At 50.3% G+C, this 25,873-nt stretch overlaps 8 protein-coding genes across 8 annotated transcripts; 3 read left to right on the forward strand and 5 right to left on the reverse strand.

The window, feature by feature from the left end:
• Positions 1-350: 350 nt before the first annotated feature.
• Positions 351-3,158, reverse strand: slx4 (the record flags this gene model as incomplete). The annotated part of the gene is made up of 5 exons (XM_025572967.1): positions 351-1,059; positions 1,141-1,476; positions 1,591-2,204; positions 2,330-2,744; positions 2,838-3,158. The coding sequence occupies 5 exons, from the start codon at positions 3,156-3,158 to the stop codon at positions 577-579; spliced, it is 2,169 nt and encodes a 722-aa protein (XP_025426881.1). The 3' UTR covers positions 351-576.
• Positions 3,159-3,519: 361 nt separating this feature from the next.
• BP01DRAFT_328942 (EKC/KEOPS complex subunit CGI121/TPRKB) lies at positions 3,520-4,651 on the reverse strand. The gene is made up of 3 exons (XM_025572968.1): positions 4,411-4,651; positions 4,227-4,349; positions 3,520-4,170 (listed from the first exon to the last, which is right to left on the reverse strand). The coding sequence occupies exons 1-3, from the start codon at positions 4,570-4,572 to the stop codon at positions 3,856-3,858; spliced, it is 600 nt and encodes a 199-aa protein (XP_025426882.1). The 5' UTR covers positions 4,573-4,651; the 3' UTR covers positions 3,520-3,855.
• A 280-nt stretch (positions 4,652-4,931) lies between these two features.
• BP01DRAFT_328943 (Bax Inhibitor family protein) lies at positions 4,932-6,388 on the forward strand (the record flags this gene model as incomplete). Its single annotated transcript, XM_025572969.1, has 2 exons — positions 4,932-5,461; positions 5,527-6,388. 2 exons carry the CDS (start codon positions 4,932-4,934, stop codon positions 6,005-6,007), a joined length of 1,011 nt encoding a protein of 336 aa, XP_025426883.1. The 3' UTR covers positions 6,008-6,388.
• Positions 6,269-8,484, reverse strand: BP01DRAFT_191195 (alpha-amylase). Its single transcript, XM_025570951.1, has 3 exons — positions 7,322-8,484; positions 6,803-7,224; positions 6,269-6,668 (listed from the first exon to the last, which is right to left on the reverse strand). Exons 1-3 carry the CDS (start codon positions 8,330-8,332, stop codon positions 6,659-6,661), a joined length of 1,443 nt encoding a protein of 480 aa, XP_025426884.1. The 5' UTR covers positions 8,333-8,484; the 3' UTR covers positions 6,269-6,658.
• Positions 8,485-10,248: 1,764 nt separating this feature from the next.
• On the reverse strand, positions 10,249-11,195 carry BP01DRAFT_369512 (uncharacterized protein; the record flags this gene model as incomplete). The annotated part of the gene is made up of 2 exons (XM_025576554.1): positions 10,249-11,023; positions 11,092-11,195. 2 exons carry the CDS (start codon positions 11,193-11,195, stop codon positions 10,249-10,251), a joined length of 879 nt encoding a protein of 292 aa, XP_025426885.1.
• A 1,286-nt stretch (positions 11,196-12,481) lies between these two features.
• BP01DRAFT_307163 (RBM8 family RNA-binding protein) lies at positions 12,482-13,117 on the forward strand (the record flags this gene model as incomplete). Its single annotated transcript, XM_025572275.1, has 2 exons — positions 12,482-12,736; positions 12,872-13,117. The coding sequence occupies 2 exons, from the start codon at positions 12,482-12,484 to the stop codon at positions 13,115-13,117; spliced, it is 501 nt and encodes a 166-aa protein (XP_025426886.1).
• A 931-nt stretch (positions 13,118-14,048) lies between these two features.
• Positions 14,049-16,435, forward strand: BP01DRAFT_360888 (putative glycosyl hydrolase). The gene has a single exon (XM_025576005.1). It carries the CDS (start codon positions 14,442-14,444, stop codon positions 16,326-16,328), a length of 1,887 nt encoding a protein of 628 aa, XP_025426887.1. The 5' UTR covers positions 14,049-14,441; the 3' UTR covers positions 16,329-16,435.
• A 6,213-nt stretch (positions 16,436-22,648) lies between these two features.
• BP01DRAFT_191408 (uncharacterized protein) lies at positions 22,649-23,353 on the reverse strand. Its single transcript, XM_025570952.1, has one exon. It carries the CDS (start codon positions 23,066-23,068, stop codon positions 22,688-22,690), a length of 381 nt encoding a protein of 126 aa, XP_025426888.1. The 5' UTR covers positions 23,069-23,353; the 3' UTR covers positions 22,649-22,687.
• Positions 23,354-25,873: the final 2,520 nt, after the last annotated feature.

Raw genomic sequence — 25,873 nt, forward strand, 5'->3', positions numbered from 1 at the left:
ATATGCTCGAGGCCAGCCTACGGCGGGTAGGTAGTAGTTCAACTGGATATTGCAGTAGCCGATAACGGAAGGGGAGGCGCGGGAAGGGTACAGCAGGTGGATTAATCAGTACGCTAAGTCAGGAGTAACTGGTACTACTACTGTGTGCGGTCTATGACCAGCACGTCTTCGTGTACTGTACTGTAGTTGCGCCATGAGATAAACTATGGGGGAACTCATGGGCATATGAAATAATGATTGACGACGACAAGACATATACCAGTTCAAGCCAGCTATTAAGCAGATGCTTGGTGTGGTGCGTACGTACGTATACCTATGTAACCTAGAAATCGAATCCAAACGCCTTTCTATGCCAACTGCCTACATGGGGGGTATAACCAATGGCCCAAACTGATACACCCGGACCTGTATAGCTTCCCTTGAGAACGCCGTGTTCAAAATATCATCCAAGAATATAGGGATTAGAGCACTCATAGTGATCAGTCAGAACACAAGAGACTCATATTCAATGAGTCAGGTTGTGACCCAAAAAAAAGACAAGAGAATAAGAAAGGAAGGAGGGAAGCACCTCATCACTCACTCCCTCCCTTTCGGTCGATAGCAACAACACACCCCCCTCGCCTCACACCACTCCTTCACCAGCGCAGCGCCAACCTCGCGATCTTCATTCACGAGACCCAGGCCCTCTGTGTTGAGCCATGTTGTAAAATCCTCCAGAAAGATCGAATCGTACATGAGGATTTTTTCGTGCCAGCTGGGCTGTCTGGAGGCGCTGGTGGGCCGGAGGGGGCGCTGGAGATACACGGCCTGACTGATTTGATCGTGGATGTTGGGGGATTCGACTGCGCGTTCTGCGTGTATCTTCTTGGCCAGGGTGGTTGCTTTTTCCTTGCTGGGGCTAAGTGGGATAGTGGGAGTGATGGTGGTGGGTAGGCTCGGTTGGGGGGCGGCGTTGTGCGAGAGATATTGCGCTTGTAAGCGGCTTGGCGAGGGGATGCTTTCGTCGTCTTCAGAGTCTTGGATTTCTTCGATGTTGGCGAAGGAGTATGTTGAGGTGGTCTTGCTCACGATCCCTGGCGAGCTGGGTTTTGCGATAGCTTGTGACGGTTGTCGAGATGGCAGGCGTTTGCTCTTCGAGACTGCAGATTCGACAGGGGCGGTTGTTGTTTTGATGAATGTGGTGTCCGGTTGAGTCTTAGGCTGAGACTCTGTGTTCGTTATCTTGGTAGTAGTGGTTTTACGCGTTTTGGTGGGTTTGTTCGAGGCCTTGGGGACAAGAGTCGGCACCGACGAGGTAGGCGGTTTTGGAGCTGGCTCATCCGAAACGCTTGGAGCGGCTGTACCATGCTCGCTTTCCCAGCACTTAGTGAGAATCTCGATCATTTTCGGACGGCTTTTGATAGGCTTGAATCCAAACTTAGCAATTCGTTTAGATAATTGAGCATCTGTGAAACCACTGAAGTGTGGCATTGTGGGCTGTCGTCGTGCTGGGGGCCGATATGCGGCCGCACTTGCTTGACTTTCGGCGGTCCCTGAGGTCGCAGTCGCAGATATAGATAAGTCGTCTCCAGACTCCTCTGTATCTGGAACTACTTCCTCTTTGGTTGTTGATGATGTTTGATCCTTCTTTTGCTCACTGACCGCTTTATCAAAAACGGCGCGAGCCTTGGGGGTATCGGGTCCATCTGCCAGATCAACAATCTCTAAGGGCAAGACAGACCCATCAACATCACGGGATGCGACGGACCAGAGCTTTCTTGAAGCTGTGAAACGCGAGACCGTCAAGGGTAAAGTATCACGCGCGCTGCCATTAGCGCGAGTGCTTCTCTCCAATGCTAAGCTTTGTTCTGATTCCCAAATTGCCGTTTGTAGCTCTCTTATCGTCGTAGGAGAGTCCTCACGTTCCAACTGACTGCATGTGCCAAACACCAGTTCTTGGTCATTGAGGGATTTCACAGCCGCTTCGGGGGAGAGAATGACAAGCTCGGGTTCTTGTGGTTTGGTTTGGTTTGTTTTTCTCATTGTTTTCTTGGATGTGGGTACTGATGACATGTTGGCCAAGTCACTTTCCTCCGTATTATCCATACCCTCAGTAGTGGCGGCAAGATACTGAGCTGTTACTCGAGCTGTAAGTGTCGAGAACTTCTTCGTAGGCTTGCTGGTTTTCTTCACGACAGCGGAGCTTTTTGGGTTCAATGGTTCGTCTTCGGTTAAAGATTTGTCGCTACTTTCATTGACCCTTAGATTGTGTCCTGAATATACCCTAGAGTCAAGCAGCTGAACAAATGTTAGTTATCTCAAGCCAGATAACAAGCGCCGGAAACTCAACCGGGGGGACATACTTCAATACGTCTTCTCTTTGTAGGACCGTTCTCTTCCAAAACCCGACCCTGAGCTCGAGAAGCAGCGGTGCCACCGAAACCAAACTCGGACAACATAGTCCCAAAACTTCTCATATCGTTGCTTTCCTGATGCAATGTGTCGTCTAGCCCAATACTCTGTTTTGTGGCACCGTCAAGGGGCGTCCAATCCAATCTTCTTTTCAACGCTTGTTCCAGCTCCAAGCCATGTTTCTCCCAGTTGCAGGCATCATCCGCAGAGTTCTGTTTGATAGATAGCTGCGGAGTTGAGGAACAATTGGTTTTCTTGTCGGCTTGCCCCTCAATTGGCAGTGATGAGCTGCTAGTCTTCGCAACCCTCCCTATTATCGTTCTATTTGGAGCCGTCGCGCGCTTTGTCGTGGTCTTTGGTGCTTTCAGTTTCCCCTCCCCAGCCGTCGGCTTCTTCGGAGCGTCCTTCTTGGTCCGACCGTCGACGGATTTATTCGAGTCTTCGACGCTATCCTCCGCTTTCTTCTTGGGCCGTCCTCTCTTTTTCACTGGAACCTTAGGCTGACCAGCTTCGGCACCAGTCACACCTGTCTTGTCGGTCTCTGTAGTCTTAGCTCGTTTGCTGGGCTGTTTCTCGTTCTCAAAGAACCTCGATCGCGTAGGGTTTTGGAAGAGGTCTGATGGAGAAGGCACCTCAGCGGTGGTGGTATCGATTGGCGACAGGTCAAAGAGCTTCTGAGCGTCGTACTTGAGTGGTGCAGGCGTATCGATCGGGCTCTGCTGCTCTGGCGAGGACGACAGTACAATGACATCCGCGGTGGCGGTCATGTTGGCGAGTCTCTGGATTTCCGACCTTCTCGTCAAACCTATGGCGAAGCAAACCCATAAGGGTCGGTCGATGCAGATCAAGGATCCTCAGTATGTAAATGAGCTTGTAAACATTAGTGAAAGTATAGGCTTGGGCTAAGCCAAATGAAACAACCTTGGTGTAAAAGTTGTAGATGCGGCGAGATCGAGACCTCCGCGATGCGTCTTGGCAAAGTTGAAGGATTTCCGTTTCGGGATGACGACATCGGTGGACTGGGCAACCATGAGCATGTGATCTGTACTAAGTCCAATTGTCAGAACTACAATGCGTGAGATTAACTATGCTCTGCAAGATAACATTTCAAATAAATTCACTGGGTATATTGATTCTATTTGTTCTAATTTGTTGCCGTGCAGGAAGTAAAGACCCGGCACTGCACTCTGCATTATCAGACTGGAGTCTCCATGCACAGATTTCGGACATTCTTGTATCTTGTCTAATTGAGCAAGAGTGTTCGAGACGAACGTCGCCGGGGAAAGCAGGTCTCGTGACAGGCCCTCGACATCGAATCAAGCCTGCTTAGGTATTTTCCACGAACGCTACCATGTATAGACAGCTTGAATGGCGTGGGATAGTGAACAGCTGTTTCCACAGGCCTGGTGGATTCCCCATCATAGAGTAATGGTGAAAGAAGTTATCTCAGTCCCAGAAGATCAATCAAGTGGCCCCGCGCAACGCAATTGCTCCCAGAACCGCAAGTTCAAGTTGCCTCGTACCATCGCTGTTTGTGCCATTCGCCTGCGTCGGGGAAGGAGTTTTCAGGGCACCCAACTTATAAGCTTTCTTGATTTTTGGAACATCGGCAATTCTCGACAAGGTTTCGTCATCGAATGGCACAGCGGAGCCTTCGACATGTTGAGAGAGGTGTGCGGCTACTGCGTTATGGGTGACATCCGGTGTCACTGAGACCTTGATCACGAGAAGGTCTTTGGTGGAGTCCGCAATGCCGAATTTGCGGAACGATTCAGCGATCTGTAGATCGTTAACCAGGCTGTCAGTGCTTTCCACGTTCCACCATTTAGACGTACATTGTTCGCTGGACTGAAAGAGAAGACGATTTCCGAGTGGACATTGCGCGACTTAAGACGTCCGTTAATCGAGTCATTCACGGCTCGAAAGACGGCGGACAAGGCATGAGCTCGAGAAAGAACCTGCGAGCAACATTTAGAATCATTGATTGAGAGCATGCGTATTCCTATTGGTCACCCATACCATGCTTGCATCAATGAATGCATATTCAAAGTCAGCATTCCCTGAGATGAGCTGTTGGCGAAGAGAAGCGGCATTCTTGACATCCCGATAAAGTGCGACATGAATTGGCATCGAAGGTGGCAGATGCGCAAGGTCTATGGTTTCGAGCAGCGAGGAAGACATAGTGCAAAGAGGAACTACGGTCCTTGGGCTAGAATTGCAGAGAAATTGTCAGACATACGACAGCGGCACATACGAGAAGTGGCGGAGTTACTCACAATTCACTTTTGTCACAAATAGTAAGTAGCAGATATCCGGCTTAAGTCCATTAATTCCCCTCCCCCACCAAAGATTATCGCCGAGGGCGGCCACCGCTGAGTAATTATTGAGTCACTGGTCAGCTTCACGTGATTTCACTTCTCGAACGTTCGGGCCGCCGTAGCCAGCGGCACCCCGGATTGATATCATCGCTTTTGCTTTTAAGTAGCCTTGCTCCTCTTCCTTCCCCTCGTCATCATCCATCACACATCGCTCTCACAATCATGGCGTTCTTCTTACGGCGCCCGTTCGCCGTACCATCGGCGCTTCGTCAAATCTCCAAGCCTGCCAACAGCGCTCGATTTATCCACAACACACCATTCAAGCCGGTTCAGCCGAAGCCTGCTGGCCCCGTCTCTGCTTCCATCTTCGCCAAATCCCGTCAGACCTTCCAGAATGCCTTCCGCCGCACGTACATGCAGCCTTCCTACAACTACAGCACTCGTGGTGAGCTCATGCAAAAACTGGCCTACGGTGCAGCCATTGTCGGAGGTACCATCATTGCAACGAACCTGATCTTCAACCGTGAGACAAGAGAGGATGGCGGTATGCCTCATTATGAGCGCAGCTACCTGAACGAGACTTTCATGCATACCGGACTTGGTGTTGGTATCATCGCTATCGCTGCTCGGGCTATGCACATGAACGGTTTCTCCTACCGCATGATGGCTGCCAACCCGTGGATGGTTGTCGGTCTCGGTCTCGTCGCTAGCATTGGAACTATGTACGGTACTTTGTACACTTCTCCTGACAAGTAAGTACTCTTTACCGTCTCACCATCCTAGCCAGCAAGAACAGTAATGCTCACACTTGAACTAGCTATGTCGTGAAGTACGGTCTCTGGACAGCTTTCAACGTCACTCAGGCGGCTCTTCTGTCTCCCTTGATGTTCATGAGCCCCGCTCTGCTCGCCCGCGCCGGTCTCTACACTGTCGGAATGATGGGTTCCATTGCTTTCGTGGGTGCCACCGCCAAGCAGGAGAAATACCTGTACCTTGGTGGTCCTCTGCTCGCTGGTGTGGCCATCGTTGCTCTCTCCGGGTTCGCCCCTCTGGTCCTCCCTGCCACCGCCACCCGGACTTTGATGTGGTCTGAGAAGATCTGGCTGTACGGTGGCCTTGCCGTCTTCGGCGGTTTCACCCTCTATGATGTCCAGAAGATTCTCCACCATGCTCGCCTCGCTCAGCGCGGTCTTGTCCGCAAGGATGTTGTCAACGAGAGCATCAGCTTGACCCTGGACTTCATCAACATCTTCGTTCGCATGGTTCAGATTCTGGGCATGCGCCAGAACCGGAAGTAAATGGACCGCTATCCATCAAGACACCAAATCAAGTCTCGTGGCCCATTTGAGAGCCGCTCTGACGACCCCCCCCCCCCTCCCGGGTGACTGCCCGTCAGTCACATCAACAACCAAATCCTTTTGGAATTCGGATCGATTGAGAAGTTGGAACAAGGTTGATATCTCGGCTCTGCTTTTGCGTCCGTTGTAATTTTATTCCTTTCATGTTTCTCGCAGATCTTCCTTTACAGCCTGTAGATGGCACATTTTACTAGGGTACTTTTGGTTCTCCGCCCATGCTGGTAGACAGCCATGGTATTCAAGCGGAGTGACATAGTATGCACAGCTTCAATTTTAGCCGCATACAAGGAGGAAACAATGACAACTCCACTCACGCATCCGCTGCATTTCTAAAGTAATCGTTCAGTATCTGTAGTTCTCGATACACTCAACTGCTTGCTCATTTGAAAGCATCAGGCATCCCTCCAGCGATCCTGCGAACAGCACGCAATCCCACAACCGCACATCTACATCCCACAAACAACCATCATGATCCAGCAGCCCATCAGCATCCCCAGTCCCACCCTCCCCACACCCGTAACATAAGTAGATGAAGACTCCGAAGGAATCCCCGTAAATCTTTCCTTTTCATTCCCCTCTGAACCACCACCATCACCACTTCCTCCCCCAGCCAACCCACCCACCACCTCATCCCCCGTCCCACCCCTCTTCGCAAACCCACACAACCCACTCCCCTCCATCCACCGCACCGGAAACAACACCCTCGGCTCCCCCTTATCCATCTCCAACCACAACTCCCCGACATCATTCACCGTATACGTCTGGCACGTCAGCACCTCCACCACCGCCACCGAGGGCTGGTACCCCGTCGTCAGCCGGATCTTGTACGCCCCGCTCCCCGTCCCCTGCGTTGATAGCACCATCACCACCTGCCGGTCCTCGCGGCCCTTCCGGAATCCCATCTCGCTCGAACCGCGGTAGATCGGGTAGGTGAGACTGTCGATGTACCGGTCCGGGTCGGTGCGGATGGCATGTCGTCGGAGGGCGTTCAGGGTGGCGATGTGCTTGTACAGCGGCGCGCCGGTGTCGTAGTGCGTGAGCCACAGGGCTTCGCGGTTGAGGGGGTCGTGGCTGCCATTCAGGTGTTGTTCTTGGCCTTGGTAGATCATGGGGATGCCGTCGGAGAGGAGGGTGAAGGTTAGGATGTTTTTTGCGAGCTAACAGGTAGAGTGAGTTAGTGACTATCTTAGGGAGGGGAGGGGTCGTGGACAAAGGGATTACTAGGCGCGGAAGGGGAAAGGGAAAAGATGGTACGTTTATATCGTCTATGAGACTTGCAAATCGAGCGACGTCGTGGTTCTCGGAGAACGTGGTGAGGGTGCTCACGTTAACGCAGGCGTGTTTCATTTCCTCGACCCGGTTGGGCAGCGTGGTGGTGTTGCCCAGCGTGAAAGCGTCGAGCAATGCATAGTAGATGGGATAGTTGGGGACGCTGGTCAGCGCGTCGGCCTGGTAGCTGCAGATGGTACTGACGGACTGGTCGAACACCTCGCCGGTTACCAGCGAGCCGGCCGCCGCTTGAAAGTCGGGGAGGTATGTTGGGGTGATGTGCTTGGCGGCGTCGAGGCGGAGGCCGTCGATCGAGTACTTGGCCATGATGTCCTGGACCCAGCTGTTCAGCATGCGCTGGACGGCGGGGTCTTCGGTCTTGAGGTCGGGCAGGGCCACGATGTCGTCGCCGGTCCAGCAGCGTTGCGCCAGCGGGTAGTCGTTGTAGTCGGTGATCGGGCAGTAGGGGTGGTAGTACTTGGCATCGTTGAAGGGGTGCAATTGCGTGTAGTCGATGCTCGTGGCGGGGTCGGTGCCGTTGGTGAAGTAGGCCATGTTGTTAATGACCGTGTCCATCATCAAATACATGTCGCGGTCGTGCAGGGCCTGGCTCAGGTCCAAGAGATCCTGCTCAGTCCCAAAGTGCGGGTTGAGGGTGTACAAATCCTCCGCCCAGTAGCCGTGGTAGGCTTCGCCGTAGGTTACGCGGCCCTCGACGTTTTTGATAATCGGCGAGATCATTACCGCGTCGAAGCCCATGCCCTCGATGTAGCTCAGCTGGTCGATCATGCCGCGCCAGGTGCCTCCACAGTAGAGGCCGGCGGTCGTATTGCATGGAGAGCTTGTCGAGCCGTCGGTGCGTGCGAAGCAGTCTGTCATGGTTTGATACACTGATCGGGTTCGCCATGCCCTGGTGCTTGCTGCGTAACCGGTGCTGAATGGGCTGATGAGTATCAGAGCGTGAAGCCATCGCGCTATTCGCCGTGATGAAGCCATAGTGTGTAAGAAGGCTGAGGTCTACAACCGAATCCAGAAGAGACAGTATCCCAGGACCAATTTTATGCTGTCTTATATGATTATCATGGTCCGGCTTGGAGGTATGAAGACAAAAGAAATAGCCCAGTGATAGCGAGGCCTGCTATGTCACGGAGTGTATTTGAGATAATTGGGCCTATGGATGTCGTAAAACGGACTACTGTAAGCGCGCGAAAAGATTAATGAGAGACAACGCGCACGCAGAGACAGTATAGATGACTTCTTCTGTAGAAAGAGAGACTAGTTGAGAGATCTACAGATAGACATGATGGAAATCGGTCAGCAGCAGTGCTCCCCCCTTAAAGTGTGTTTACCATCCGACTGGACGAAGCCTGTCGGAATTAGGACGGAAAGACACAGATCAAAATCCAGGTACTCGGCGGCTGGAACCAAAGAGATTGGCCAGAGGTGGAGTCAAACGCCCCTCGACGAATTATGATTCAAGGGGATGTGAACCTGCATCCTTGAGTACAGAACCCCAGCGATGAAGCTTTGAGGTATGCTTTGACACGAGAGTGAAACCATAACCCCATGATTATAGATGATAGTAATCCGCTCTCAAACATGGCAAAATGAAACGGTTTTGATCCTCGCTCGTTCTGCTGTAGCATGCAGGCAATTGATTATTCCGGATGCACGAACAAGCGCAACAGTTTGCGGGGGAAACGGTCGATGCAGATGGACTCTGTCTCTGCTGCAGATCATCCGTGGGCCAATTCAGATGTGATTGGCTCAACTTGAAGATTAGGAACCCTGATGGCAGCCCTATTTCTAATGCAAGGGCAACTCCAGCCGAAGCGCAACAGTTGATCATCTCCAGAAGCGCTTCTGCAACGCAACGCAGCAACGGGTACTTGCAGCTCACGCGATCCCTTAATGGACTGAGGAATGCCCTCGGCAAGGAGGTGGCTTGGGAAGGGACAGCAATTACAGCTAGATTTCCCTTGGGGTTTAATCGTCAGGAGCAATGTGCTGCCATTCTATTTTGCAAGTCAGCAGCAGTCCTTGGCAAATCAACCATGTTTTCAATCAATCCCCGCCCACGAGAAAGCATGCAAGGGACGGAGTATACACTTATCTTCGCTGGAATACAAGTTGGCACCTGCAGATTGGAGTTCATCAAATGGACGATTAGCGCTTCGTATCTGAAATCCTCAACAGCTACCGGTACTATTGCCGAATCAAAACGGATGTGTCGAGCGAAAGTGACGACTATAAACAGGCCCTGTTCTCAAGCTCCTAGGTTGAGTAATTGTCTGGAAACGCCCAGCAAGACAATAGTGTATCCTTAGTCATGTATGGTGAGTGAACATTCTGCAAGGAGAACTATCGGATCATACTAATCATGATGCCATAATAAGTGCGAGCCGATTGAAGTAACTTCAGTCATCACATGATGTGATCCTTGAGTCAAAGTATAAACAGCTTGGCAGCCTTGAGTATCTCCCGGTGTCAATAGCTTCAATTTTCTTACTTTTACTTATGAGATATAGAATGCGAGGACTTAATCTCAATAACATTATTTTGGTTTTCTAAGTTCCTCATCATGCACATTGTGTCATTAGCTATTAACAAATCACCAGTATCATGAAAGATTGACCGGAGATCAAATGACTCATCGTGAGTATGCTCCCACCCTGGATCACTGCGCCCAACGCTGATGCGATCTCGAAACCAGAACCTCAACTCCTTATATGAACCCGATCTTCTAAACACCTATGCATTTGCCCAATACCGACTCCCACGTTTCATTCGCAATCTCAAACATCTGAGGTCAACAAACTCCCAGGCTGCGATGTTCTCATGCTCCTTCCTCTTCGACTTTTTGCGCTGCTGCATCGAAGATGTACACGTTGGCCGTGGAATCACGCCAGCATTTAAGACAGCCTGTTCTTGTACTCACGTGGAGTGAACCGGGATGAGCTATAAATGAAGGCCATGAGATGCACTTCGTATGCATGATTGATGCGCTTCATTTTGTCCTTTTCGTTCACCTCAACCTTATATTTCGCTGACACAGGATCGTGGCGGCGAACCTTGCGTGGCCCTTTCTCCTTAATGACTTGAATCTCCTTCTGAATGGCGCGCACATTCAAGCCTCCCACAAGGGGGGTCATCATCATTCCAGCCATGCGACAGTAGTTCTCCGCGGTGATCTGATTGAATGTCTTGAGGATCACCGCCACTGTCTCCCAGCCCCTGCATCTTTTCTCGGGCAACTGGATCTGTATGATCTTCTCGGGCCAGCGACACTCGTACAGATCCTCGAACACACGCATGCGGGGAGGATCCGGGAGAAAGCCGACCACCTTTTCCTTCAGGATCATCTTGCTGCCTCGCACGGCCGATGCAGTGCGTCCGATCCGTAGGGTCAGAAGGAGGGAGTGGTCGGACAGGCCTTCGAGGTTAACGAACTGCACGTCCTTGGCTCTGAGAATCACGCCAACGTCCAGAGACACGCGACGGTTGACAGGACAGACGTGGTGCTCGTTGATGAACATCTGGTTGCCGACCGCATCGAACGCCACGTCTAGCTTGGTATTGTGCTGGTGCAGCTCGCAGACCTGGCCTGAGTCTGGACCGCACACGATAGCTTCAATCTCGGGGTACAGTTTGGGGTATATGAAGTGGCAATGGCATTGCGGATCGTTGCTATATGAGAAAGTTCAACTTGTGAGATTCAAGTCTTTTTGCTCATGGTTGTGGCTGGGGCTTCTTACCATGGGATGTTCGCGATGGACACACGCTTGATCTGATCATCTCCGACTGTTTTGACCACAGCCTTCTCAGGTGTATGAGGGTGAACTGCGCGTGGATACTTCATGGTGAATTGAGGCCTCTTTCTCTCAAGTTGAAATTGAAGATGGCTCGTGAGCAACGTGGATTGGAAAGCGTTGCGTGTAAGGACGTGGAGGGGGGTTATGGAAGGGGATGAAGGTGTTAAGATCAGAGATTGGTGTTCAGATGGCGATGTTATTCACGCTGCGATTTCACTGAGAAACCATTATGTTGCTGTTTACGCTGATAAGACTTCAACTCACTAGGAAGCCATCGATCTGGGGAATTGGTTTGCCTCAGTCTCCCCTCACTTCACAATGCGATTTGGCTATTCATCCTGGGCTTCGACTGAGAGTATCAGTACATCAATAACAAGCTGGAATTCTCTGAAAATCGTTTGAGCAGCTATTACTGACACATTCATTATGTCACCTACAAGCCCAGTGTCTACATGTGTGCAGACTATGATCAGATCGACAGATTTGAAGTTAATGAGCTACTAATAATTCTGAGTTGCAACCTGCCCGCTGTGAATGTTGACCACAGACTCTATACTTTATGTCTACTGGATCGCTGGAGGACTATGAGCTTATGATTCACTTTCACAAAGTGAGACTGTGCTCTTCGGCACTATCTGTCTTTACCACGGAACCCTTTAAGTGCCTTTAGTCGATGTTTCACGTACGAAGTGCTGTAAACGCTATTCTCATTCAAGCAAGAAGTAGTGAGTCCACATTTATAGTGAAGATTCTGTGCTGATCAGCAACAAGTTCAGCTTCAGAATCGGTACATGCCAGATGGAAAGCCATAAAACCAAGTAGAGATAGTCACTACGGCCTCTATATACCAAGTTACAAAACTTATGCTCTCATCATACCAGGTACAATCTCTTATCTTCATCGCACCGCAAGCTCAAATTGGCAAACAGCATGGAAGAGGATTCGAGCTGAAAGTGAATTTACCCAGGCTCAGGTCTGGCCATGCAGCTCTTCTAAATGAACCCACAGAGGCCATAGCGCTATCAGCGCCAGCCTCGACTTGAAGAAACTTAAGAGTATAGCCTTATGTCTCATTTGGCTATAAGAGATAACTCATCCAAGCTTAATCTAAATGAGCGTGCTTTACCCCATGAACCTGATGCAATCAAACATGGAACGAGGTTAGGGCCGCCGGACTCGGTGTCCGATTACCTAAGCACACCGCAAAGCTTCGCAAGATCCCCATCGCAAGGCCCGAACGGCGAACTGCGTGTCCAGCCATTGGCCCTCCTCGACTACTACCCCGAAGCTATCGCCCCCCTTGACACCTAGTTGCTACCTCTACATCGCCATCATGTCTACAGAAATGGAAGTCGACCCTCCGGTGTTGCAGCAAGAAGAGGAAGCTCCCGCGCAGTCAAGCAATGGTAGCCACGATCCGAGAACGCAAGCGGGAGCCGTCGCAGTACGCAGTATCGAGGGATGGATTGTCATCGTGACCAATATCCATGAGGAGGCTTCGGAGGAAGATGTCACGGATTTGTTCGCTGAGTATGGAGAGATCAAGAACTTCAGTCTAAACTTGGACCGCCGGACGGGTTACGTCAAGGTCGGTTATGCTACCCTACTACCCACACTCAGCTTTACTTGAGCTGAAGAGCTCCGGCAGTTGCTGTCTGCTTACGAGATTTATTTCCTGCGCATCATTGTGTGTTCAGATGCTGACTGTTGGACGCGATCATAGGGATACGCCCTGATCGAATACTCAACTCTCCCCGAAGCATCGGAAGCCATCAAAGCCTTGAACGGCTCCAAACTGCTGGACCAAACTATTTCGGTCGATTTCGCCTTCGTGAGACCGCCTCCCTCGAACAAAGGAAAGGGTGGAGGACAGAGAGGTGGACGTGGTGGTGGTGGTGGTGGTGGCAGGAACCGCAGCAGAAGTCGTGAGAGGAGCCGCAGCCCTGGAGCCGACGATGCCCGAGACTAAGTCCGTCGTGATGTTTGTTTGTTGGGAGAAAAAAGCGTCTTCTTTTGATATTCATCTCACAGGCTGCGGATGCGCCGGAAACTTGGCCTTTGTTTGCCCAAGATACCTGTCCAGAATTTAGGATTCTGCTATTTTGCGCTCGCATTAAAACAAGGAATCACATGGCTGCTGAGGATTGTTCCAGATATTTTCATGCTACTATCGCCCGAAAGACTGGAAGATCGGACTCAACGGAATGACTTCGGAGGGGTTTGCGAACGCAGAATAAAGCCGGCATTGTCCCCTTCGGAACGTCCATGTTATGCTCATCGCCTGACGAGGACTTTGAAAGGGAGATGGGTGCCGGCGTCATGAGGTTTCAATGATCAGGTACGTGCTAATGCCACCTCTGCGTGCCCTTCGGCTAATCTCTGTGGCTGTCATTCTAATATTGCAGTAGGGGACACACTCAGCCTTAATGATGTTACAAAGTTACAGAGCTAGATATCCCATTCTGTCTACTAGCGTGTGTATTTCATCTTTGTGTCGGTTAAACCCACCGAATGCGAGAGTCGCGTGGCCATCCCAGTGCTTGTAGCACAATTCAACCGGATTGTTCTCGCTCCCTTTGTTGATTTCTTTCACTCACGAGACCGCGTGAGAAACCATGGATCCCAGTAGCAGTTATTGAAATGATATGATGAATGATCATCGGATGAGTATATGCGGGGGAAGGAGGACCAAGGCACCGGACAAGCGAAGCCACCAGATCCTGGCAGAATAGAGGATCGTCGAAGGATCCGGGGTTGGAATTTGAATATCTGAATGGCATGCGACCAACTGGCAACAACTACCCAAAGGGCGCGTGATAGAAGACCACAATTTAATAAACAGTAGTAGGAGCTCATTCCAAGGTGGGATTAGTTAAGCCCCGCCCAGACTCTCTCTCTCTCTCTTTCCTTCCCCCGCACAACCAACGGCCGAAGTCAGCCTTAGTTAGACTAATACTACTTGCCATCCCTTCTATCAATCATCATCGTCATTTTTATCGCTATCACCGGCCGAACAAGACTGGGTTCTTCCTTCCTTCTTTCCCTTCCCCATCATGGCACAGACTGCACGGCATTGAGCCCTGGATTATGTCTCATTCGGTCAGCTCCTTCAATTGCATGCAGCTCTTCCTCCATGCTTCAATTATCCCCCGCGTGTCTGCTTAACTATTTTTAAATCCAAAAGAGAGTCGCCATCCCTCTGATTTGCCCACTACCAGCCTTTTCATCCCATTCCCTCCACCCCCCAACCCCTTGGAATCCGGGGTAATTACAGTTAGAACAGAATTACAATCATGCAAGCATTTCTGCTCAATTTTAGATTCCTCTGCCTGCTCCTAACCCTGTTTGAGATCAATGCGCTGGCGTTGCGGTCGCAGGATGTCCTTGCGCCAGTCGCCCTGGACGCACAGATTCCGCTCGAGGAGTCTCATGTATCACCGGCGAAGCAGCTCCCCCAGCCGGCCCCGGATTCGCCTCCGGAGTCCAGCGAAAGCATCAGCCGCACGTTGCATGACTTGCTGGACGCCCTAAATGTGATGCAAGACGCTTACTTTGAACTGTGGCAAGGCACTTGGCCGTCGAGTATCGATTGGACTGCAGCTGTGCTGGGTACCCATGTCTCTGCCACACTTACCTCGCTGACTTCCACCACCGACGACGTGCTGTCGACCGCTGTGTCACTGGAGGACCTCGAAGATTGGACGCATGCGACGACAAGCGGTCGATACGAATTGGGGACAGAGAATTTAATCAATCATTTCTTCGATCAGACTTCAGCGTTTTACTTTGGTGAGAATGCCATCTCCCTGCGTGGGCAGGCCTTCGACGATATGCTGTGGGTGGTCCTGGGTTGGTTGGAAAATATAAAGTTCCAAGTCTTGCACTCGGACATGCACTATGACGACCCCTTCTCGGCCAACGCGACTGCCAAGTTGCGCTGGCACGGAACCCAGTTTCGATCCCCGGCCGCACATCGAGCACGTGTGTTCTACGGCCTCGCGTCTGGGGGATGGGATGAGTCTCTCTGTGGTGGTGGAATGATTTGGAGCCCTTACTTGACCCCCTACAAGAATGCCATCACGAACGAGTTATACATCTCGGCGAGTATTGGCATGTACCTGTATTTTCCGGGTGATAAGATCGATTCTCCCTTTCTGGCAGGAACTGTCGACGATGAGAACTGGTCCGATGGCTATCCGCATAACCCCGCTCACCTGCAAGCCGCTATCGAGGGCTACGCCTGGCTCAACTCTTCCAACATGACCGGGAGCAATGGGCTCTACGGAGACGGGTTCCATATCAGTAACTGGGAGAGTGATGATCGGCCCGGCACGCGCAAGTGCGATGTTCTTAACACAATGGTTTATACCTACAACCAGGGAGTGATCCTTAGCGGGCTAAGGGGGCTCTGGCTGGCAACTGCCAAGCGGCAGTACCTCTCTGATGGGCATCAACTAGTTCTAAATGTGATGAAGGCCACCGGATGGCCCGACAAGGACAGCCAGCAATGGAACGGCCTTGGTCGCGGCGGTGTCCTCGAGGAGGTGTGTGACTCTTCCGGCAGCTGTTCTCAGAACAGTCACACCTTCAAGGGTATCTTTTTCCACCATCTGGCAGAGTTTTGTCGGCCTATGCGGCCGCAGGAGATGCGATTCCTTGCGAGTGCGAACCAGACCGATGAGGAAGGAGCGGGCTGGCAGTATGTGTACGAGTGGCATCAGGCTCGCTGTCGCGCATATCGGCCATGGATTGAGCATAACGCAAACGCGGCTCTTGTGACCCGCAACGACGAGGGCAAGTTTGGCATGTGGTGGGGACCCCAGTCCCGCGCACCTGCTAGCACCATCACGGACGAAAGCCCTCTGCCGCTGGGGGCGATCGACTATGAGAATTATGGGGCGCGGGCTGAGGGATCCGGGGCGCTGGCGGGACTTCTGCGCAGTCGTGACTCCCAACGACTCGCGGATGAGAGGCTCGGCTCTGAATCCGGGACGCAGGTATACGGTTTGGGGCGCGAACCCGGGTGGTCACGCTCTTCGGAAGAGCAGGCAAGCGTAGTTGAGCAAGGCGATCGTGATGCCAACGATCGGGGCCGAGGACGTACTGTTGAGACACAATCAGGGGGGGTTGCGGTGTTGCGGGCACTCTATCAGTGGAAGAGCTCACCGTCTCTAGCATGATTGGAAGCATGCTTAGATTATCTTGTATAGTTTAGCGATTATCAGTTAGGGTTCATTATAGACAAGGGGGATTGGTCTGGTGGCAAGGCACCTGCGTCATCCGATGTAGCCGTGCATGCATGCTATTCTGACCTTGTGTTCTCAAAGAAGCAGTAGACTACTTGTTGAGTCATGCATTCAGTTATCCGAGAAAATCATTTCATGGCAGGTTAGCAGTTGAGGCGAGGAAGCTTTGGCTCACCGCAGCTAGTCCAACCCCCTTTGCCCCCCCGTAATGCCGGCCCCATCTGACCGACAGAATGATATAACGTGAGATCGTCCCTGGAGTTGGATCTCGTGTAATCAGCAGACAGGGGATCTGCATTCTGAACTGTTCAAATGATGTAAGCCGGGCGAAATTGATTTCTTGGTTGCTTCGTTTAGCACACCCTTTGTACTGTACACAATATCCAAGGGTTGGTTAGTGGTTATTGGGAGTTGGTGATGATGATCCGCAAAGTCGGCAGTTGGCGCAGTCAGCGCCTTTGCACTACACAGCCTCCGAGCCCACAGAATTCTACTCAGTACGGCAGAGTGACATGGTCAATCCAAGCTCGACGATGATAGTAATGATGATGTCGATGACTTCGGGGACTCCTTTCCCTTTCTCATGATTTCTTTACTCCATAAATCATATCCTGCCCTTCGCCTTATACTATCAGACAGTGCATATACAGAAATCCACCCGACAGGGCAAAAAAAACCCTTGTGATAATCCGATCATTCGAATACTACCTACGTAAATTAAAGAGCTCAAAGAGGCGTTCACCGGATACTCGGCAGGTTCGGTAATCTGGGTCAATTCGCTCCTTGCTCCATTTTCGTTCTTTCCTTTCCGGCAGTTTTACCTTTTCTTGAATGGGGTCAGTGATTATTTTGCGATCTGACGTTAGTTTCGATTTGTGTGTGTTTCTCCTCCCCAGTGGATAACCTCCGGACACTACGGTCACTATTTTACTTCGTTTTGCCTACGGAGTCACTAGTGAACAGGGATTCCGTGAGGATTACGACGCTGACCCCTGGTCTATATTTATTGGTGGGGTGTGGAGGGTACTTAATACGTACATGATAGTACATACTCCGATAACCATAGTAGTTTGTAGCATAAGGATTGGTTAACTACTACGTAGGTACTCCGTAGTAGGTGTTATACTCCGGGTTGGGGGAATCGAATTGTAAGTCTCTTGTTTGTATGAAAGGGTATATAGCAACAAAGCAATCTCAAATTGCCTAGTAGTGCTTCTATTGAGATTGAGCAACTTGAAGTACCTTAATGCCAAGGCCTATCTTGAAGTCTGACATCCACCCATATTTCTACCTGTACCTACGATAATCACTATGAAGGAGTTACCTTCCATCACCAAGACATCCCCTTCCCCTAATTATTTACAAGGCTACACAGTAGCGATTCTACCAAAATAGCCCCAGACACATACCTACGCGACAGCTAAGTAGTATACAATATATGTGCAAGTGTGCCCACCGCCACCATCCACCATCCACAATAGTAACTCCGTACCTAGTGCCATCGCTGATGCGCAATCCACAATCCAATCACACCCTGACTGACCAAACACCCACCCACCGCTTCCAAATTCTTCAAGGCCAAGAGAAGTAGATGAAAAAGCACGAACCCTGTTCCCACTCCTCCGCCTCCTTTTTTACGCTGGCGCCAAAAAAAAGCCACGTTTTCTTGGGTTTCGTTGTAGGTTTAGACTGTATGATTACTGTGCATGGTGGATAGTATATGGACAGTTGATATGGAGGAGGGGGCCGGGAGAGAGGGGGGCGGTTTATAATTCATATCTAGTAGTGGTTTTTTTGTGCTCTTTGGGTGTTAAGGGCTGTTATAGTAAGTATTAACTTGAGTAAGTACGGAGTGTAGCGTTTACCTATTCTAATTGATTTAGGTGGTTTGTTGGTGGTTTGGATATGGCTGCAGCGAGTTGACTGTTATATACATTGTGTACTGACTGACAAATAGATTGATGGAATGGTTACTTGCGCTATGAGTACTGTAGATTTATTGTGTAAGTAGTGCTGTGAAGCAAGCGGGTGGATTGTATGCCGTGTGCCCCTTTGGAATCGGGAAGGAGATGCTGATGTTGATGTTATAGTCACCTCTGGAGTAGAAACACTCTCTATAGTCTGTCCAATACGTGCTGTGCTATAGACATCAGACAGTAATGAATAAACATCGAAACACCCTCAATGCCAACCCTCGGCCTCCTCCGAGGCACCGATTAATTCGACGAACTATGAGCTGGGCCGGTAGAATCAGGGGTTCGAGATGGTGGGGGAGGGGGATTAAAGAGCGAGAGAGCTTTCTAATTTCCTTCTGGAAGGGCTCGGCGTTCGGGCGGTTTGGGGTTTGATTCAATACTATAGCTTCGGAGGTACTCCGGTAGACTACATGAACTGGGTTGGTGCTGGCAGGTTTACAGATTGCAGAGTCGGCCCATGGTGATCAGTACCTCGTAACAGTAGGAGTTATAGGTTAGATATTTATGTTTTATCTTATGTGGTCGTTGATTCAAGTTGCCTTCGGAGAGAAAGTGGGAGAGAGAGAAGGAATGAGAGGATGGATAGTAGAGATTAGATAGATGTCGTGCACTGATCAGTACGTACTACGTACTCCCTTCCTCGTGGTGTTCGTTGATAGAGCATATCAACGCACCTGCTTGCATACTCCTCTCGATTTAGGCTCACTCGGTCCTCGTAGGCCATGAAATACTAGTATAATTCTGAGCATTTTCGAAACCCTTCTACGTCTGAGATTGCATAACTCCGAACCTGCAGTTCTCATCACACTTCTACACAGTAAACTACCAAATCAAACGTCTATTGTCGAAGAATACCGTCGTGTCCTACGGGTCAGGAACCCCTACGAAGTACATAATTTGTTTTCTTTTTCCTTTGTCTTTGGCTGGCGTCCATCTAACGGTTTGGGCTGAAAGCCACCATGCAGGTTTTCGGAGGGGGTGGAGGGGTCAAGGTTCGATCGGATTTGTGGTTTGGTTCGAGTGGAACTTAGAAAAAAAAATAACTTTAGTTTGTTTTTCATATTGCACCCCCCTGTCCCTAGCAAATCAAAGAATGAGAAAGCGAGATGCTGGAATTGAACATGGGGCACCGCTTTTTTTTGACACTGTGATTGATTGATTGATTGACGGTTTTGATTGATGGTTTGGATTGAGGGGTGGTGCCTGAGCTTGACTCTTCTTTTTCCTTTCTGTTTCCGTTTCCCCTGTAGCTGCTGCTGCTGCTGCTGCTGCTGCTGCCAAGTGGGCTAATTAGCTGGTTTGAAGATGCACCGTTGATTTATTGACAGGAAAATAGATTGGGTTCGATGGATTGCCCGGACGGTGTGGACGGTGAGAACGGTGAACAGGTTGCGAACTGGGAAATGTTGCATATCTGCCAGGGAAGAGAATCTCCCAGGCTCCGAAGTGGGTGCTACTGCTGGGTGGTGGTTGGTACCTGGCTAGTAGTCATATCTATAACCAACTACTGGACTAGTTTACCGCATTTTCGCTCGGTGAGTTGGTAGGTGCTTACTGTACCTGAGAACAGGTTATCGATCGCGGCTTGGTAGCCTGGTAGGCAATAGTAGTAGCCAGCCAAGAGGTCGGTGTACGTACCACGACCGGGCTCCATTTCCCATGCTAAGAGCGGAGTAGGGGGGAATACTCCCTATGCCTATGGAAATGGTCGAGGGGGAGCAGCCGAGGTGGCTTGTGGATAGGGTGATGGGGGTTGCGCAGTCACTAGGTGATGGATACGGAGGGACGATTTGATCCTTTCTCTTCCGCAGCCCAGTCGCCTCAGTCGACCCCTTCTTCTCAATCATCGACTGACAGTCGTCTCCCTATGAATGATGACAGTGGCTCTGGGATTGACCTTCTCCTCCACCTCGTGTATGTAAGTCTGAGGAGACTGTGTGCCGTGCGAGAAGGAAAATGAGGAGGCGGCAAGAGTTATGCGCCGATCAGGATTATTGATGGGCAAATCCACCCCATATCAAGTGACAGTTGATCATGAATCCCTGAACCGCCCGCCAAATGATGGCGTCTCTTAGTCATCGTCAAGGCTAACTTGCTCGCACTTGGCGGTAATAGCGGAGAAACGCAGTTCAGCCACTACCCGATCGCAGATCGGCAAGTCTGTCTTTACTGTCACTCGTCCAGGGAGGAAGAGAAACGAGGGCAGCATCGTGGACAGGCGCTTTAGCTTGACTGTCGTTGGGTCAGCGCGACCGGGGGTTCGCTGTCGGGTGATTTCATCGCTGTTTCAACTGGTGATGGGGACAGGTGTATTCCGGTACTCGCCTGGTACTTACCGATAACTAGAATTAGGAATGAGGGTCTATCTGAATGTAGTGTAAGGAGTGTACTACAGTATGCTCTCCTGCTCTTGTCCGAGGCTATCAGCCATGCCTTTGTTCCTGAATCAGAGTGGGAGGATCCGATGGGATAAGCCAAGGTATCAAATGCCTAGCGTTGAAGTAAGGCTAGGTAGCAGCCACCTTCCTGCGCTATCTTCAACTCTCGCAAAAGGCAGGTACAGCGTGGACACTCCGTCATCATCATCACGAACATAACAATCTCCATCAACAAGTTAACTGCAATAACAACAACATCATCATCATCATCATCAAGAAACATCGGAAAAGGATGGAATGGGCCGGTGGAGCAACGAAGCAGTCACGCGGTCAGTCAGTTGGGTGCACCCTTACTTAGTACATCACGGGAAGGCTGGTAAGGTATGGTAAATCTGACTGCTGCCTTCCCGGAAGCCCCCTTCTTGGAAGTGTTGTCTGTCTATCCATCTCTCTCATCGGGATTTCCTCGCTTGTCTCGGTTTCACTTGTTTCTTTTAGGTAAAGAGACTGAACCTTTTAGGGAAGAGAAATCGACTGAAATGCTGTACCTATGTTCTTCACATATGAGACAGCACCAGCAGCAGGTAACAGCATAATCATACTCCTAGAAGCAAGCAAGCGAAGGAATTCAGATTCCATGCCGATCACCAATTAAGCATTATGTTTCTCTTGGGAGTTGCTGAGAGACACAGACAGTGAAACAGCCCCATTGACATTCCCCATATATTATTGCCTAATGGCGAATAATGGAGGAGTTGTTCGTGATGGGTCGTGGTACTGTACTGTATACACAAGCATACAACGAAGTAGTCATACTACGGAGTACATGACTACAGCCATCTGAGTAGTGTCAAGTCACGTACCCAAGTCAATCCTAGTATACCAATCCATTTACTTATACGCACGCGCGCAGAGCATCGGACGACAATCGACAGTTGTTGTGGCTCTGTAGTTGACATGCCATCGGGAATGATGAGGAACCCGTTCGCAAAGAATGGCTTATAGTCCCATGATCTTGTGTGAGTCTCTCTCTTTCACTCACACATGGTCATATCTTCACTTCTCCAGAGAGTGCACAAAGAGTAAGAGTATGTAGAGGGGAAGGGCGCGCGCGCGACTGCATGCACCGGTGCGGGGGTCAAAGGAACATCTGCCACTGGCTGGCGACGGGTTGCTTTGGTCTGCTGTTGTTCAACTTCAAACCTCACTGACTGACCGGGTTTACTGCTACTAGTAGTACTGCCAATTGCCCTTGAACGAGGATCAAACTGCCAAGAATCTCCTACCAAAGGTCATTTATCCCTGAGTATTCCCCGAACCTTTTGCGATCAATCCCTGTGAGCCCGTTCCTCGTCTGATTTAACTCTCGGTTCTGCAGTGCCCCATTCCGGCCAAGAGTCAAGGTCAAGCTCGTGTATCTAGTCAGAGGAGAGAAAAACCGGATGGACGAAGACTATCGTATCGAGCCAAAAGGAAGACGCGTCGTTGTTCCTTCAAAAAGAGAGTGGACGGTGTGGTATATCTAGTGTACTCCGTACCAGTCTACCAAAGGAACGGCCAAAGAGAAAAAAAAAAAAGCAAAAAACCTCATCAGCTACAATGAGATGATAATAAGAAGAATAATGAGAAAAGAGGCAAAAAGTTACACTAAAGTAGCCGCCGGGGAACGTTCCGGGCGTCGTCCGTTGAGTTGGGGCTCATGTATGTCTGCATGTTCCTAAACCAACTAACTTGCTGCAGCGCCTTGCTGCAAATTCGCCACGATTGTACTAGCGGTGGAAAGGGCTGAGATGCGATCTGTTAGGTGCTGAAGGATTAACTACTGTAAATGACTAAATATCGATAGATAATAATCATTTTTCCCCTCCTCCCTCAAAAACCCCCCGCCCTCCGTTCCTCCCCTCCCTTATGTGACTCCGCCCAGTGACGTTAATCGGTTTCAGACTTCCACCAGATAGATGGATAGCAAGGATACTATGAGTAGGAGGCTCATATGAGTACGGAGTGTATCAAATAATCCGTAGATGAAAAATGGAGCCGGTCGGAGATATTTGACAACCTCAGCTGAAGTGAGATCCTTTGTTCCTGGGTTTGCTCTCCCATCCCTCGCGTACTTTGTCCCATATCTTCCTGCATCGGAGCCAGTAGGGATAGACAGAGAGAAAACAAAAGTACCTATCAGGCCCAATCCAAAGAACAAACCAGTCATTTGGGAATTAAGGGCATGAAAATGTCGTGACAAGGAGACAGGTCCAATAAGAAGACTTTCCATGACGTGCTCACCCGTCATCGACCCCTGGGCGGTGATTCTTTCTTTCATTCTTTCTTTCTGGGTTTCTCCCGAAGATTGAACCACGGTGGCCGACGGTCAGCGCCGCAAGGGCCAAAAAAAAAAGGGAAAAGGGACGGGAAGAAGCGATAGGCAAAGAAAGGGGCAAAAGCTCGCTACAATTCGACAACTGGAAGTGTTGGATTGCCTCCGGGGACGATTTCCATGGTCGGGCGTGGATTGCTATCGATGTTTAAATCCCACTAATATGGGTCACGTACTGTGCAACCACTGAGAAAAATCTACTGTACCTACCCAGGAGCACAGCACAGACGAGAAAATCTCAACTCATTGATATGACTGTTGAGAAAATCCCTGTTTCAACGACATACACAAACGCACACAAGCAGATGTGCTGTTTTCCTCTATCTAACAATTCATACCCCATTCATTTCAGGGGATCACAACTAATTAAGGGACCAATTTCGTCACTTTAGCAAGCTTGTGATTCGATCCTCCCCCGAGGAGACACATGTTCCCGGGTGGTTCTTGGGATCGGCAGCTCGCACATCCTTGCCCAATTCTTGACGCTGCCTCCTCACTCGTTGGCTGCTCCCGGCCATGATCCGTCAGAAGATGTCGAACCCGCGGGAATGGATCGTCCTGCCCCAGCCGTTGATGCTGCTGGTGGAGTTTAAGCAGCCTGAGGGGAGTAAACTCCGGCGCCAATCGATCAGTGGCAGATTGGAGATTTTCGGTACGTATATCAAAATGGGTGTCTTTTCTCGGTGTACATACATGGTGGGTAGACGACCATTTGTATGTACCTGGAATGATTTGGGATGCAACCAGCTGGTGGCTTCGTTGTTGCCGACCCAACTGGCAACACTCCGAAAAAGACAATGGATTGTTGCACCTTCGAGGGCACAGTTTGATTGCCCACCACTAGCTCCGTCTATGTTGCTGGAGAAGCAGAAATAGTAACAGTTTCGTTGTTGAAGCCATCGGTTATTTGCTGGATGATCTCAACTCAACCCCCTTCCCCTCTAGATCTGCATGTTGTGCACAGTACACCCCGGCAGGTGGCCATAGGGCATGGGACTAGGGTATTTTTCTTAGATCCTATGGCCCTAAGGGACCCCCCCTCTCCCCATATCACCAGGTGTAGCTTGCTGGAGACAGGCAGAAAAGGAACAGCCCCAATCTGATGGGCTCGATCGACATTGCATGACCTCCCCTGAAGACCTCAGAACCGAAAAGACGTTTGGTCTTGGACTGACTGACTGACTGTGACTACAGGCTACAGCCCAACTATTGCCCCATAGAGGGATTAGCCCTCTGCCCTTTCGTGGCTTAATGATCCGCCGCCGCCGCCTCGGCAATCGAGCAGGGGGAGGCGCGCGCCCGCGCGCCTGCTCTTACCGGCCGAGCATGGGGTCGTACGGTGATATTGTGTATATTCGCTTAGCAGATATACCCGGCCACCTAACAGCCCTGATTACTGGACGATGGTGATTGTGGTTCATGGATTGTCGGGTTCTGTCGTCAATCATGCCGATTATGATCAGTGAACCCCCGTGGCGACGGAAACAATTGGAGCCAAAAGGGGAGGCGGCTGCTGTCCGTGAACGGGCAACAGCAACGGCAAAAGCAGAGAAAGAAGGATGTCACGCTTCGACATCATTTAGTTATCTTTTTCTTTTTTTCTTTTCTTTTTTCACCTCATGGCTGGCGCCCGTTCTCCGCCTTCCTCGGCACCGGCACAATGCCACACAGACAGTTTTGAGTTGTGGTGTGGCACTGGGAAGGTGTGGGAAGCGGTGGGAATAGATGAGGATCATCGCCATTCCTCCGATGGGCCACATCTCCCTCTCGTTGGGCGAGTCGGCTTTTGCCCCCCTTTTAGGGGGGATTTGGGTTCGCTGCTAAGGAGAAAGAGAGTCGAACCAAGGGGCTTGAAATCCTGGGCCCGAAAGTCACTAACCGAACTAGAGGCACCGAACGAACCCCTAAAGAGCTGTGGAAAACCTGTAGTTGTAGTGGTTCCCCTCTCTTCTTCCGCCCGCCCACCAACCACAGGAAGGCAGGCCGAACGGAGCTCCTTCACCGAAACATTCAACAGTCAGTGCTGTCGCTGTTGCTGCTGGTGCTGGTGCTGCTGGCGTTGTCTTGTTGAAAGAAGAAGAAATAAAAAATGAGAGAGAGACTAAAACGACAAGAGAAAACATTTCATATCGTCATCATCTCGAACGATTAGCGCGTGGGAGGATTTCCTTTCCTTGTTCATAGGGTACCTTACTTGACCACACTGTCCATTTAATTGCTTGCTCCGTACGGAGTATACTGCATAGTATTGTATATTATTCCTTTAAATTCGTTTTATTTTATTCTCTGTCCTCTTTTGGTCATCTCACTCCCTCTTCAGTCTCTTTTCTGAATATTCCCGTACCCAGGAAGACGGCGAATATCATTCCAGTGGCGGCCACGAGTCTTCCCACCTCTAGTGCGCTGGCACTAGAGCCGAAAATGGGCAAGTAACATCCACCGGGGTACCACTCCGTACTCTGTTTGTACCTCCCATACCGAATTTGGCACTGTTTTCTGCCCAAAAGTACACCGAATATGTACTCACTTGCTCCATCGCATACGTAGTGTAGTGGTCTTTGCTGCTGGGCTGTGTACTTGCCCTCTATCTTCAGCCCGCCCTTTTTTCTCCCTCTTTGACTTTCTTATTGTTTCTTTGAGAGAGGGGGGGGGCGCTTTTTTCGCCTCTTTATTTATAATTCAGATCTGGTTTATAGAGTGGACTACGTAAATATACGTAAATATAGGATTGCAAATAGATACTGAGATGAG

This window comes from Aspergillus saccharolyticus (assembly GCF_003184585.1).
Source record: "Aspergillus saccharolyticus JOP 1030-1 unplaced genomic scaffold BP01scaffold_57, whole genome shotgun sequence".
NCBI classification, from domain to species: Eukaryota; Fungi; Ascomycota; class Eurotiomycetes; order Eurotiales; family Aspergillaceae; genus Aspergillus; species Aspergillus saccharolyticus.

Bases quoted from the DNA above. Each gene is read 5' to 3' on its own strand.
- BP01DRAFT_191195 (XM_025570951.1), bottom strand. From the start codon at position 8,332: ATGGCTTCATCACGGCGAATAGCGCGATGGCTTCACGCTCTGATACTC. The intron at 7,225-7,321 runs GTACCATCTTTT...TCTACCTGTTAG, and splicing joins GTCTCATAGACGATATAAAC to CTCGCAAAAAACATCCTAAC.
- BP01DRAFT_328942 (XM_025572968.1), bottom strand. From the start codon at position 4,572: ATGTCTTCCTCGCTGCTCGAAACCATAGACCTTGCGCATCTGCCACCT. The intron at 4,350-4,410 runs GTATGGGTGACC...TGTTGCTCGCAG, and splicing joins CATTCATTGATGCAAGCATG to GTTCTTTCTCGAGCTCATGC. The intron at 4,171-4,226 runs GTACGTCTAAAT...AACGATCTACAG, and splicing joins CTTTCAGTCCAGCGAACAAT to ATCGCTGAATCGTTCCGCAA.
- BP01DRAFT_191408 (XM_025570952.1), bottom strand. From the start codon at position 23,068: ATGAAAGAAAGAATCACCGCCCAGGGGTCGATGACGGGTGAGCACGTC.
- BP01DRAFT_360888 (XM_025576005.1), top strand. From the start codon at position 14,442: ATGCAAGCATTTCTGCTCAATTTTAGATTCCTCTGCCTGCTCCTAACC.